Source organism: Hylobates moloch, unplaced genomic scaffold, assembly GCF_009828535.3.
Source record: "Hylobates moloch isolate HMO894 unplaced genomic scaffold, HMol_V3 SCAFFOLD_23, whole genome shotgun sequence".
In the NCBI taxonomy this organism is placed as follows: Eukaryota; Metazoa; Chordata; class Mammalia; order Primates; family Hylobatidae; genus Hylobates; species Hylobates moloch.
The window spans coordinates 23,029,661-23,043,884 of record NW_026652298.1 but is presented as its reverse complement, the minus strand read 5'-3'; the positions used below and the strand labels follow the sequence as shown (position 1 = coordinate 23,043,884).

The 14,224-nt window shown below is 37.3% G+C and overlaps 1 protein-coding gene across 2 annotated transcripts in view; it reads left to right on the top strand.

Moving 5' to 3' along the window:
- The window catches only part of ANKRD31 (ankyrin repeat domain 31), a 175,456-nt gene that overhangs the window by 60,255 nt on the left and 100,977 nt on the right, over positions 1 to 14,224 (top strand). For both annotated transcript variants that reach the window (XM_032144985.2, XM_032144984.2), the window contains exon 11: positions 8,667 to 8,809. In XM_032144985.2, the coding sequence (XP_032000876.1) occupies positions 8,667 to 8,809 (143 nt within the window). The remainder of the gene's footprint in view (positions 1 to 8,666; positions 8,810 to 14,224) is intronic.

Below are 14,224 nucleotides of genomic sequence, written 5' to 3'. Positions count from 1 at the left end.
TGATCTTTGTTGGTTTAAAGTCTGTTTTATCAGAGACTAGGATTGCAACCCCTGAGTTTTTTTGTTTTCCATTTGCTTGGTAGATCTTCCTCCATCCTTTTATTTTGAGCCTATGTGTATCTCTGCACATGAGATGGGTTTCCTGAATACAGCACACTGATAGGTCTTGACTCTTTATCCAATTTGCCAGTCTGTGTCTTTTAATTGGAGCATTTAGTCCATTTACATTTAAAGTTAATATTGTTATGTGTGAATTTGATCCTGTCATTATGATGTTAGCTGGTTATTTTGCTCATTAGTTGATGCAGTTTCTTCCTAGCCTCGATGATCTTTACAATTTGGGATGATTTTGCAGTGGCTGGTACTGGTTGTTCCTTTCCATGTTTAGTGCTTCCTTCAGGAGCTCTTTTAGGGCAGGCCTGGTGGTGACAAAATCTCTCAGCATTTGCTTGTCTGTAAAGGATTTTATTTCTCCTTCACTTATGAAGCTTAGTTTGGCTGGATATGAAATTCTGGGTTGAAAATTCTTTTCTTTAAGAATGTTGAATATTGGCCCCCACTCTCTTCTGGCTTGTAGAGTTTCTGCCGAGAGATCCACTATTAGTCTGATGGGCTTCCATTTGTGGGTAACCCGACCTTTCTCTCTGGCTACTCTTAACATTTTTTCCTTCATTTCAACTTTGGTGAATCTGACAATTATGTATCTTGGAGTTGCTCTTCTTGAGGAGTATCTTTGTGGCGTTCTCTGTATTTCCTGAATCTGAATGTTGGCCTGCCTTGCTAGATTGGGGAAGTTCTCCTGGATAATATCCTCCAGAGTGTTTTCCAACTTGGCTCCATTCTCCCCGTCACTTTTTGGTACACCAATCAGAAGTAGATTTGGTCTTTCACATAGTCCCATATTTCCTGGAGGCTTTGTTCGTTTCTTTTTATTCTTTTTTCTCTAAACTTCCCTTCTCGCTTCATTTCATTCATTTCATCTTCCATCACTGATACCCTTTCTTCCAGTTGATCGCATCGGCTCCTGAGGCTTCTGCATTCTTCACGTAGTTCTCGAGCCTTGGCTTTCAGCTCCATCTGCTCCTTAAAGCACTTCTCTGTATTGGTTATTCTAGTTATACATTTGTCTAAATTTTTTTCAAAGTTTTTAACTTCTTTGCCTTTGGTTTGAATTTCCTCCTGTAGCTCGGAGTAGTTTGATCGTCTCTCAACTCGTCAAACTCATTCTCCGTCCAGCTTTGTTCCATTGCTGGTGAGGAACTGCATTCCTTTGGAGGAGGAGAGGCGCTCTGCTTTTTAGAATTTCCAGTTTTTCTGCTCTGTTTTTTCCCCATCTTTGTGGTTTTATCTACTTTTGGTCTTTGATGATGGTGATGCACAGATGGGTTTTTGGTGTGGATGTCCTTTCTGTTTGTTAGTTATCCTTCTAAAAGACAGGACCCTCAGCTGCAGGTCTGTTGGAGTTTGCTAGAGGTCCACTCCAGACCCTGCTTGCCTGGGTATCAGCAGTGGAGGCTGCAGAACAGCAGATTTTCATGAACCACGAATGCTGCTGCCTAATTGTTCCTCTGGAAGTTTCGTCTCAGGGGAGTACCCAGCCATGTGAGGTGTCATTCTGCCCCTACTTGGGGGTGCCTCCCAGCTAGGCTGCTCGGGGGTCAGGGCTCAGGGGTCAGGAACCCACTTGAGGAGGCAGTCTGCCCGATCTCAGATCTCCAGGTGCGTGCTGGGAGAAGCACTACTCTCTTCAAAGCTGTCAGACAGGGACATTTAAGTCTGCAGAGGTTACTGCTTTTTGTTTGTCTGTGCCCTGCCCCCAGAGGTGGAGCCTACAGAGGCAGGCTGGCCTCTTTGAGCTGTGGTGTGCTCCACCCAGTTCGAGCTTCCTGGCTGCTTTGTTTACCTAAGCAAGCCTGGGCAATGGTGAGCGCCCCTCCCCCAGCCTCGCTGCCACCTTGCAGTTTGATCTCAGACTGCTGTGCTAGCAATCAGCAAGACTCCGTGGGCGTAGGACCCTCCAAGCGAGGTGCAGGATATAATCTCCTGGTGTGCCGTTTTTTAAGCCCGTCGGAAAAGAGCAGTATTAGGGTGGGAGTGACCTGATTTTCCAGGTGCCGTCTGTCACCCCTTTCTTTGACTAGGAAAGGGAATTCTCTGACCCCTTGTGCTTCCCGAGTGAGGCAATGGCTCGCCCTGCTTCAGCTCATGCGTGGTGCGCTGCACCCACTGTCCTGCGCCCACTGTCTGGCACTCCCTAGTGAGATGAACCCAGTATCTCAGATGGAAATGCAGAAATCACCCGTCTTCTGCGTCGCTCACGCTGGGTGCTGTAGAGTGGAGCTGTTCCTATTTGGCCATCTTGGCTCCTCCCTCAACTATAGGTTTTTATATATGCTCTTTATCAGATTGATGAGTCTATTCTTTTTTTTATATACTTTAAGTTCTAGGGTACATGTGCACAACGTGTAGGTTTGTTACATAGGTATAAATATGCCATGTTGGTGTGCTGCACCCATTGACTTGTCATTTACATTAGGTATTTCTTCTAATGCTATCCCTCCCCCAGGCACCCCCTTGACCGGACAGGCCCCAGTGGGTGAAGTTCCCTGCCTTGTGTTCAAGTGTTCTCATTGTTCAGTTCCCATCTATGAGTGAGAACATGTGGTGTTTGGTTTTCTGTCCTTGTGATAGTTTGCTCAGAGTGATGGTTTCCACCTTCATTCATGTCCCTGCAAAGGACATGAACTCATCCTTTATTATGGCTGCGTAGTATTCCATGGTGTATATGTGCCATATTTTCTTAATCCAGTCTATCATTGATGGGCATTTGGGTTAGTTCCAAGTCTTTGCTGTTGTGAATAGTGCCACAATAAACACATGTGCATGTGTCTTTATAGTAGCATGATTTATAATCCCTTGGGTATATACCCAGTAATGGGATGGCTGGGCCAAATGGTATTTCTAGTTCTAGATCCTTGAGGAATCGCCACACTGTCCTGCAAAATGATTGAACTAATTTACACTCCCACCAACAGTGTAAAAGCGTTCCTGTTTCTCCACATCGTCTCCAGCATCTGTTGTTTCCTGACTTTTTAGTGATCGTGATTCTAACTGGCATGAGGTGGTATCTCATTGTGGTTTTGATTTGCATTTCTCTGATGACCAGTGATGATGAGCATGTTTTCATGTGTCTGTTGGCTGCATAAATATCTTCTTTTGAGAAGTGTCTCTTCATATCCTTCACCCACTTTTTGTTGGGGTTTTTTTTTCTTGTAAATTTGTTTAAGTTCCTTGTAGATTCTGGATATTAGCCCTTTGTCAGATGGGTAGAGTGCAAAAATGTTCTCCCATTCTGTAGGTTGCCTGTTCACTGTTCACTCTGATGGTAGTTTCTTTTCGTGTGCAGAAGCTCTTTAGTTTAATTAGATCCATTTTTCTATTTTGGCTTTTGTTGCCATTGCTTTTGGTGTTGTTGTCGTGAAGTTTTGCCAATGCCTATGTCCTGAATGGTATTGCCTAGGTTTTCTTCTAGGGTTTTTATGGTTTTAGGTCTAACATTTAAGTCTTTAATCCATCTTGAATTAATTTTTGTATAAGGTGTAAGGAAGGGATCCAGTTTCAGCTTTCTATATATGGCTAGCCAGTTTTCCCAGCACCATTTACTAAATAGGGAATCCTTTCCCCATTTCTTGTTTTTGTCAGGTTTGTCAAAGATCAGATGGTGGCAGATGTGTGCTATTATTTCTGAGGTCTCTGTTCTGTTCCGTGGGTCTATATATGTGTTTTGGTACCAGTACCATGCTGTTTTGATTACTGTAGCCTTGTAGTATAGTTTGAAGTCAGGTAGCATGATGCCTCCAGCTTTGTTCTTTTTGCTTAGGATTGTCTTGGCTCTGTGGGCTATTTTTTGGTTCCATATGAACTTTAAAGTAGTTTTTTCCAATTCTGTGAAGAAAGTCATTGGTAGCTTGATGGGGATGGCATTGAGTCTATAAATTACCTTGGGCAGTATGGCCGTTTTCATCATATTGATTCTTCGTATCCATGAGCATGGAATATTCTTCCATTTGTTTGTTTCCTCTTATTTCGTTGAGCAGTGGTTTACAGTTCTCCTTGAAGAGGTCCTTCATATCCCTTGTAAGTTGGATTCCTAGGTATTTTATTCTCTTTGTAGCAATTGTGAATGGGAGTTCACTCGTGACTTTGCTCTCTGTCTATTATTGGTGTATAGGAATGCTTTTGATTTTTGCACATTGATTTTGTATCCTGAGACTTTGCTGAAGTTACTTATCAGCTTAAAGAGATTTTGGGCTGAGACGATGGGGTTTTCTAAATATACAATGATGTCATCTGCAACAGGGACAATTTGACCTCCTTTTTTCCTAATTGAATCCCCTTTATTTCCTTCTCTTTCGTGATTGCCCTGGCCAGGATTTCCAACACTACACTGATTAGGAGTTGTGAGAGAGGGTATCCTTATCTTGTGCTGGTTCACAAAGGGAATGCTTCCAGTTTTTGCCCATTCAGTATGATATTGGCTGTGGGTTTGTCATAAATAGCTCTTATTATTTTGAGATACGTCCCATCAATACCTAGTTTATTGAGAGTTTTTGGCATGAAGGGCTGTTGAATTTTGTTGAAGGCCTTTTCTGCATCTATTGAGATAATCATGCGGTTTTGGTTGTTGGTTCTGTTTATATGCTGGATTACATTTATTGATTTGCATATGTTGAACCAGCTTTGCATCCCAGGGATGAAGCTGACTTAATCATGGTGGATTCGGTTTGACAGTATTTTATTGAGGATTTTTGCATCAATGTTCATCAGGGATATTGGTCTAAAATTCTCTTTTTTTTGTTGTGTCTCTGCCAGTTTTGGTATCAGGATGATGCTGGCCTCATAAAATGAGTTAGGGAGGATTCCTTCTTTTTCTATTGATTGGAATAGTTTTAGAAGGAATGGTACCAGCTCCTCGTTGTACCTCTGGTAGAATTCAGCTGTGAATCCGTCTGGTCCTGGACTTTTTTTGGTTGGTAGGCCATTAATTATTGCTCAGTTTCAGAGCCTGTTATTGGTTTATTCAGAGATTCAACTTCTTCCTGGTTTAGTCTTGGGAGGGTGTATGTGTCGAGGAATTTATCCATTTCTTCTAGATTTTCTAGTTTATTTGCGTACAGGTGTTTGTAGTATTCTCTGATGGTAATTTGTATTTCTGTGGGATTGGTGGTGATATCCCCTTTATCATTTTTTATTGCATCTATTTGATTCTACTCTCTTTTCTTATCAGTCTTGCTAGTGGTCTATCAATTTTGTTGATCTTCTCAAAAAACCAGTTCCTGGATTCATATTTTTTTAAGGTTTCTTTGTGTCTCTATCGAGGAGCCTATTCTTAATTTGCAGAGTTTTTTTTTTTTTTAAATCAAGTAGATGCTAACTTTTCTCATGTACTTTTCATACATCTATTGATATGGCCATGTAATTTTTCTCTCTTATTTCACTAATGTGGTTAATTAGCTTGATTGATTTTCAAATGTTAAACCAACCTTACATTCTTAGAATAAACTGTATCTGGTCATGAGGTATCATTCTTTTTATATATCGCTGGATTCGATGTGCTATAATAAGGGTTTTTGCATCTATGTTCATGAGTAACATTGGCCTATAATTTTGGGGGAGGGATAATTCTTTTGTCCGTGATTTTTTTGGGGGCGGATAATGCTTTTTTCTGGATCCTTTTAATCAAGATTTGCTAATATTTTGTTAAGGATTTTTAAAAATCTATCTTTATAGATTTATAATTATCAGTTTATAATATTTTTATCATGCCTTTGGTTTTGGTATCAGGGTTATGCCGGCCTCATAAGTTAAGAAGTCTTTTCACCTCTTCTGTTTTCTGAATGAGTTTGTCTAACATTGAGGTTTTTTTTTTCTTTCTTAAATGTTTGACAGAATTAGGAGTGAAACCATCTGGGCCTATAGTTTTATTTGTAGGAGAGTTTTGATAATAAATTCATTAATAGGTATAGGCTATTCAGATTTTGTGTTCCATCTTATGTCTGTTTTGGTAGGTTGTGGTTTTTTTTTAGTCGTATTATTCAATTTTATTGATTTTTTTCAAGAATCGATTTATGGCTTTTTTAGTTGTCTTTGTTATTTGTTTTATACTTTATTGATTTCTCCTCTTTTTCTGCCTTCTACTTATTTTGGTTATCTTTGTTCTTTTAGCTTTAATAAGGTAGAAAATGAGGTCACTGATTTTGTACCTTTTTCCCTAATATAAGCATTTTAAGCTTTAATTTACCTTTAAGAACTACTTTAGTAGTTGCATCTCAGAGATTTTTGTATGTTTTATTTTCATTGTAATTCAGTTTGAAATATTTTTAACTTCTCATATGCTTTCTTCTTTGATCCAGTGATTATATTAGAAATTGTTTAATTTTAAAATGTTTGGGGATTCTCTGGATAACTTTCTGTTATTGATTTCTAATTTGACTAAAAAGAACATGAAGGATACATTTTACATGATTTTGATCTTTTTACATTTATTGAGAAATGATTATTGCATAATATATTATCTCCTTTGTTGAATATCCTAGGTGCAGTTGAATGTTTATTCTTTAGTTGGATGTAATGTTTTATAAATTTCAGCTAGGTAAAGGTGTTGATAATGTTGTTCAGCTCTTCTATATCTTTATTGATTTTATGTCTCATTGATCTATTTTTTTTAGAGAGATGTTAAAATCCTCATAAATGTGATTGTGGAATTGTCTGTTTCTTTCTTTGATTCTGGTGGTTTTTGCTCCTTATATTTTGAAGCTCTGTTATTAGATACATAAAGTTGTGATTGTCATGTCTTGTGATAAATTAACTCTTTCATCATCATGAAATGTCTGTCTTTATTGCTTGGTAATATACTTTATCTTGAACTCTACTATATATAATATTAATATAGACATCTAGCCTTCTTATGTTTACTGCTTATTTACTATATCTTTTTCTATCCTTTTACTGTATCTTTGTCTATCCTTTTATTTTCAACCTATCTGTGTCTTTATATTTAAAGCATGTTTCTTAAGATGGGAACAGTAGACACTGGGGTCTACTTATGGGAGGAGGAAGGGAGTGGGGCATGGGTTGAAAAACTGTCTATTGGGTACTATGCACACTACCTGGGTGATGGGATCATTTGTACACCAAACCTCAGTGACACACAATTTACCCATTTAAAAAATCTGCACATGTACAACCTTAACCTAAAAGAAAACTTGGAACAAAAATAAACTATGTTTCTTGTAAACAGCAGAAAATTTTGCTTTTTTTATTCATTCTGACAGTCTTACTTTTAATTGAAAATTAGCGTGATTAGTCAGTTTACATTTAACATAAATGGTTGGATTTAGGTCTGCTATTTTACTAATTGTTTTCTATGTGCTTAATCTGTTTTTTGTTTCTTTCTTTGTCTTTGCAGTATTTTTTCATAGTTACTCTAGGGATTCAGTGTACACCTCTAATGTTTCACAGTCATCTTAGAGTTAATATTATAATACCTCATATGAAATATGAGGACATTGAATACATATAGTCCATTTATTCCCCCATATCCGTTGTACTATAGCTATCATATGTATCATATCTACAGACATTATAAATGTTATAACTTTTGCTTTAAATAAGCCATATTCATTTTAAGGAAATTTACAGGGAAAAAACCTTATTAACTATATATTTACCATTTTGGGGTCTCTTTATTTCTTCCTCAAAACTTAGTAATGAATACTATAGGAGAAACTCCTTCCCTGAGGCAGTGGTTCTCAACTGGAGTGCTTTTGCTCCCACCCCTTCCCTAGGGGACTTTTGGCAGTTTCTGGAAACATGTTTAGTTGTTAGAACTAGGATAGGAGTTTCTACTATCATCTGGTGGGTTGAGGCCAAGGATGCTGGTAAACATTCTGTGATACTCATAACAACTAAGAAACATAAGCTGAGATTCGTAATCCCTGTTTTATAATGAGTGTTCTGAGAAGAGCTAGTGAAATTCTCTTTTGACATGCAACTTTAAAGTTTTCTTACATCTGTAATATGATTTATTGGAATTTAATAAATATCTATAACTTATACCATTGTCTTTGGCCAACAATGAAAAAGAATATTTGCCTGTATGACTGGTTTTCTTGGAGCAGTTTGTGATTTGTTAAACTACTATAAATAGCTTTTTGTAAAGAAGGAGAAAAAATGAATATATCCTTTTGAACCGAGTGATATGTAGTCCAGCCAGCTGGATACTTTAATGGAAGTACCTTGAACTAGAAATAAAGCTTTTCTCCCCTCATCTCTGCAGAAAAGCAGCCTGCAACCAGCATTCTCTTTGAGTTAATAATGACTCCTGCACAGCCTATTTATTTGGAGAGGTCAGGATTACTTTCAAATATTTTGTTTCTTTTCACATTTTTGCACAGCAGAGTTGAGGGGTAGGAGTTTGATTTGTCCTTCAGGTTTATTGAACCTACCAAATAATACAGTGTGCTTTCAGGTGATACTATCTTGACTCATATAATCAAAATATTTTTAAAGAGACAACTTAGAATCAAAGTTGTTTTTTAAGGGCAAGCACAAAACATTATTAAGATGCCAAATATAAACAAATGCCATATCTTTTTGTATGATAGGTTGGACAGCACTTCATGAAGCTAGTGTAGGAGGATTTTATCAGACAGCAAGTGAACTATTAAAAGGTGGAGCAGATGTAAATATCAAAGGAATGTACCAGATTACTCCCCTACATGATGCAGTGATGAATGGACATTATAAGGTACTGTGATGCTTTTATTTGCAGAACAAATAATATATTTTGCAAGTATTAAATATCTCTGGGACCACACAATAGAAAAACATACAGAAATTTCAGTTTAATTTCATTCTGCTAATGAATACTTAGAATTTATAATGAAATTTTACTGTGTGATGAGTTTGTTGTGTGTAATATGATAGGTGTCATTTTACATGTTACTTTTAATAACCATACAGAGCTTTTTGGTTACATAGTATTTTTTTCAACTTGTTCTCCTTTAAAACTCCTTTAATATGGTGCTTTATAGGGTTTAGAAGAATGTTTCCTTCTTATAGAGTGTTATGCAGTTATGTCCAGTCCTGATAGGAGGTTTACAGCTTTATGGAGTCTGGTGTCACTTTCATAATTGGCCTAAGGCAGGATAATGTTTCTGATCAGTTCAGCTTAATGATCAGCCAGGATATATCAGCAGAGCCGTACTGCAGGTTAAAATATCAGACTACTATAATTGCATACCAGTTGGTTAATAGTAACTGCAATAAATGGTAACGTTAAGATTATGAATTCTAGTATACATGGTTTATCTCAGAAACCATATTTATTTTAGCTTACTACGCATTTTTTTCTGGCCCCGGAACAACATTGCAGGGCTGAGGCACTTGCTGAAGATATCTTGTTATTCATTTCAGTTATTGGAAGTTGCCTCTGGGTTTAAAAACTTCTAGGATGGGAAAGGGTATTAACCATCTGGGATCAAGAAGATTTCTTCTGCCTATTTCCAGAAGAAATGCCTAACACAGGCAGAGGTGGAGAAGGCTGCTGGGAGCCATGGGAATAGACAGGGCATATTCCTTCATAGTATGAAACAGTACTTCAGAAAGGTTTAGGCAGTTTTCTTTGTTGTTTGTTTTTCATTGTTTGTTTGCTTGTTTGATATTGTATATCTTGGTGATGGGTGGTCATTTTTGCATATAGTTTAGAGGACTAGGAGGAGAGAATTCTTCCCAGGATCCAGTTTAATGGCCAGAAGAATGCAGGCTTGGACATGTGACAGTGTGAATCCTTTGTCAGAAGCAGAGAAACTTCATGCCAAAGCACTTCTTCTGTCTAACCCCATAGCCCATTTGCTCCCTCACTTCCCAGAGCTGACCTATACTGATCAAGAGTCTTTTCTTCCTTTGAGTAAAGTGAGCCCTGAGCATTTTAATTTTTCTTCTTTTCTTTCCTATTTGTTCCTTTGCCCCACTTCGAACTTGGCTCCAATCCATTTCTGCCTCACAGTCTAGCATTGGCTATCTCCTATTTGGCCTTTGCATATATGAAATAATCTCTGGTTCCTTCAATGATGTTAAAGGAACCAAAGACACAGGCCTCTATTCCCAGAATCCAGTTTCCCCACTTACTGCATTCCCTCTTGTCATCCTGCAATCTGCCTGTGGTTCATATGCTCTTGGCACCATGGCATATCCTGACTAGTGGTGAGAGAAGAAGAGAATGATAAGACAGGAGTGGAAGTCTAGAGAACAGTCATGAAAATTAAAAGCTGAAACCAGTAGTTGGTGTGATGTGAGGCAAAGATGATCAAAGAAATGGCCTAGGCCCTGGGTATTGGATTGCTCAAATGCCTTTGGTGTCACAGGAGTAAAGATGTCAAACAGGGAAGCCTTGGGAACCCAATGCTTATCCTACTACCTGAGGAGTGTGAGCTTCTTTAGGCATTCTGGAACGTTGAAGGAACTAGAATATATTATCTTACAGGTCTTGTTATATTGGAGAGATGCTAAAAGATAATATCCTATTTTCTAAAAGTGAAAAAGCAGTAAAAAAAAAATCCACATCTTAAGATTCCATTAATTTGAAATATCCGTAATAGTCAAATCTATGCAGACAGATTAGAGATGGGGGGTCTAGAGGGTGGGGAATGGTGAGTGACAACTAATGGTTAAAGGGTTTCTTTTAGGGGGAATGAAAATGTTCCAAAATTAGATTGTGGTGGTGGTTGTACAACCCTTTTCATATACTAAAAAACAATGAATTATATTCTTTAAATACATAGACTGTGTGGCATTGAATTACATCTTAATAAAACTGTTAATAAATACATTTTTTAAAGAGTGGAAAAGTTGGAATTTGAGAATTACAAATGACCAGCTCAATGTTGTTCCTTAGAAAATGTGCAACAAGTTATTAAATATATGGTTGGAAGACATAGGCAAGAATGTAGTGCTCTTTGGGAATCATAGGCATCACTAAGAACAAGTCATGCCAGACTAACCTTTATTTCTCTTTTATTAGGTTTACTTTGTTAGTAGGTGAAGGCAATGGCATTGAAATAAGCTATCAAAACTTTAACAAAGTTTTTAGTTGAGGTATCCTGTAATCTGTGAGTGTATGGGATGTTGAGTTGAAGCAGTTTGTTGGCATTGATTTGGGGATTCACATATATTGAAAAAATAGGCCTCAGACATGGTGATTGTTCATTTTATGTGTGTCTACAGTGAACTCTTTTTTGTTTTTGTTTTTGTTTCAGACAAGAGTCTCCACCTATCACCCAGGCTGGAGTGTAGTGGCGTGATCTCGGTTCACTGCCACCTCTGCCTCCTGGGCTCAAGCGCTTCTTGTTCCTCAGCCTCTTGAGTAGCTGGGATTACAGGCATGTATCACCATGCCCAGCTAAGTTTTTGTATTTTTAGTAGAGATGGGGTTTCACCAGTTTGACCAAGCTGGTCTCGAACTCCTGGCCTCAAGTGATCCACCCGCCTCGGCCTCCCAAAGTGCTGGGATTACAGGCATGAGATGCCACACCCGGCCTTTCAGTAAACTCTCTTGTGAAAATTGATTATACATTATATTATGTGGTAGAACTCTGGACTGTTTGGCTAGAACATGAACTGATTTTGTTATTGGAGTATTTTAAAGAAATCCCAGACATCATACTATTTTACTCATAAATACTTGAGCCCACACCTCTAACAGATAAGAAAAAGTTTTTCATACTCGCAATATCATTTCACCTAATAAAAGTTAAGTTTCTTTATACCATTTAACATCCAGTCTATATTCAAATTTCTGAGGTTATCTAAAATATATGTTTTTATAGAAAGTTTTAATTTGAATTAGAATACATCAAGCTTCATACATCGTATGTATTTGTTATGTATCTTAAATGTGTTTTAATCTACAACAGTCCTTTCTATATTTTAGGGTTTTTATGTCTCCTATTTGTTGAAAAAAGTGGCTTACTTGTTGGTTTTGGCTCATTTTATCTTTGTGGTATTGTTTAGCTTATTTCTTCACATACTTTCTGTAAATTGTTATGTTTTAATGGAAAATCTACTTAGAGACCACAGTCTGGGTGCAAGATATGCTCATTGCTATTGGATGTTATTGCTTTTAGGCATTTTCAGTGAACTATATCCTTTTAGAAAGGAAAAAAAATCATGAGTTTATACTGATATTTTCATTTCAGACTTCATAGCTTAGATTTATGCTTAACTTTCATTCTCTACCTACTCGTATGTCTTTTTTTAAGCTAAACATTTGTTTCTTAATACAGTAATTGAATTATTTCTTTATCATCTAACATACTTACAATATTACTATTAACAATGCCAGTATTACTATTAACAGTGAAACTACTAATGATGTTTATTTTGGTAGTTCTTTTTCTTAAAGTATATGCCATTAGGGATGAAAAGTCAGAATACTGTCTTTTGAAGTACAAGTTGAATATTCTTTATTTGCAGTGCTTGGGACTAGCAGTGTTTAGGATTTTGAATTTTTTTTTGGACTTTGGAATATTTGGACTTTAAACCTTTGTGATCCATACCATGGAAGTGGGTACAAAAAATTACAACTCTGAAAGCATAAGACATTGAATCACAACAAAGGACACAATCTAATTGTAAAAGCTATAAAATGTCTTGGAGAGAAAAATGCCATACATATCACAGGGACAATACAAGTCAAATCCCTTAAAAATTATTAAGACACAGCAATCTAAAAATTCTACCTTTTAAACTATTTTACATTGGGAATTTAAGGCTAGCTAGGGAAATTGAAAGCAATGGTAGATACAATTAAATCTATAATTCATATACAAGCCATATACAAGCAAAACATAAAGAATTTATGCCTGGATATTTACATTTTGTTCAGCAAAGAAAATACAGAATGCATTGGTTTCTTTCAGGAAAAATAGTTTTATAAGGAGGTTGCTATAAGAGCTGTGGTGTTTATCTCTGGAGGTTTTGTGTCAAATTCAGGATCAAGGAGCATGAGGAAAAGGTATGGAGGAAGAGAAAAGGCAGAAGCTAGAGCCTCACTCTTCTGGAAATCCAGTTGGTGATCCCAAGGGAGTGAATGCATTACTTTGGCAGTAACTAATACTTTGGCAGTCTGTTCACCAACTATCTACACTTACCAATTCCTCTGTAGCCCAATACTTGGAATTCTGACGCCTGCTTATGTACTCTCTACCTTTAAAAAGCTCTCTCCTCACCAAAGAGTAATAAATGACTTTCAGTGAGTGTCCACCTACTTTAAACCTACATTTAGGTTCTGTATTAGTTATCTGTTGCTACCTAACAAATTACCACAAAACTTAAAATAATAATAAACATTTATATTGCAGTATCTGTGAGTCAGGAATTTCAGAGTGGCGTAGGTGAGTTGGTTCTGTCTAAGGGTCTCTCATGAGGTTGTAGTCAAGATGTTGACTGGGAACACAATCAACTAAAAGTTTGGGGCTGCAAGATCTGTTTCTAAGGGGGCTCACTGACATAGCTATAGGCAGGAGCCATGTTCATTGCCACATGGACCCCTCCATAGAGCTGCTTGAATGTCCTCACAGTATGACAACTGGCATCCCCCAGGGTTAATGAATCAAGATTGAGAACAAGGAGGAAGCCACAATACTTTTTAACCTAGCCTTAGAAGTCACATACTGTCATTTCTGCCTTATACTGTTTGTTAAAAGCAAGCCACTAAAACTCCAGCCTGCACTCTTGAGGAGGGAAATCAGGCTCTACCTTTGGAGGTAGGAATGTTAAATTTATAGACATATTTATCCAGGGGTTCTTAACTGGAACAAGAAGAGAAATTTCAGTAAGTGGCTAGCATCACAATCATCACTTATTTAGCTTAAACAGTAGGCTCCTTAAGGAAATACACTTCTACTTAAAGCTTGCCCATGGATTTTCACCTTTGATCGTACTATTGATTCAAGTACTTTTCTCCCTCTAGAATCAGCTGACTTTCTTACATAAGAAGTTAGTAGGAGACAGAATAAAATTCTTTCAAGTCCAGATTGAGCATCCCTAACCGAAAAATCAGAAATCCAAAACTTTGAGTGTTGACATGATGCCAGGAGTGAAAAATTTCACACCTGATTTCATGTAATGATTGCAGTCAACACACTGGCACACAACATACAAT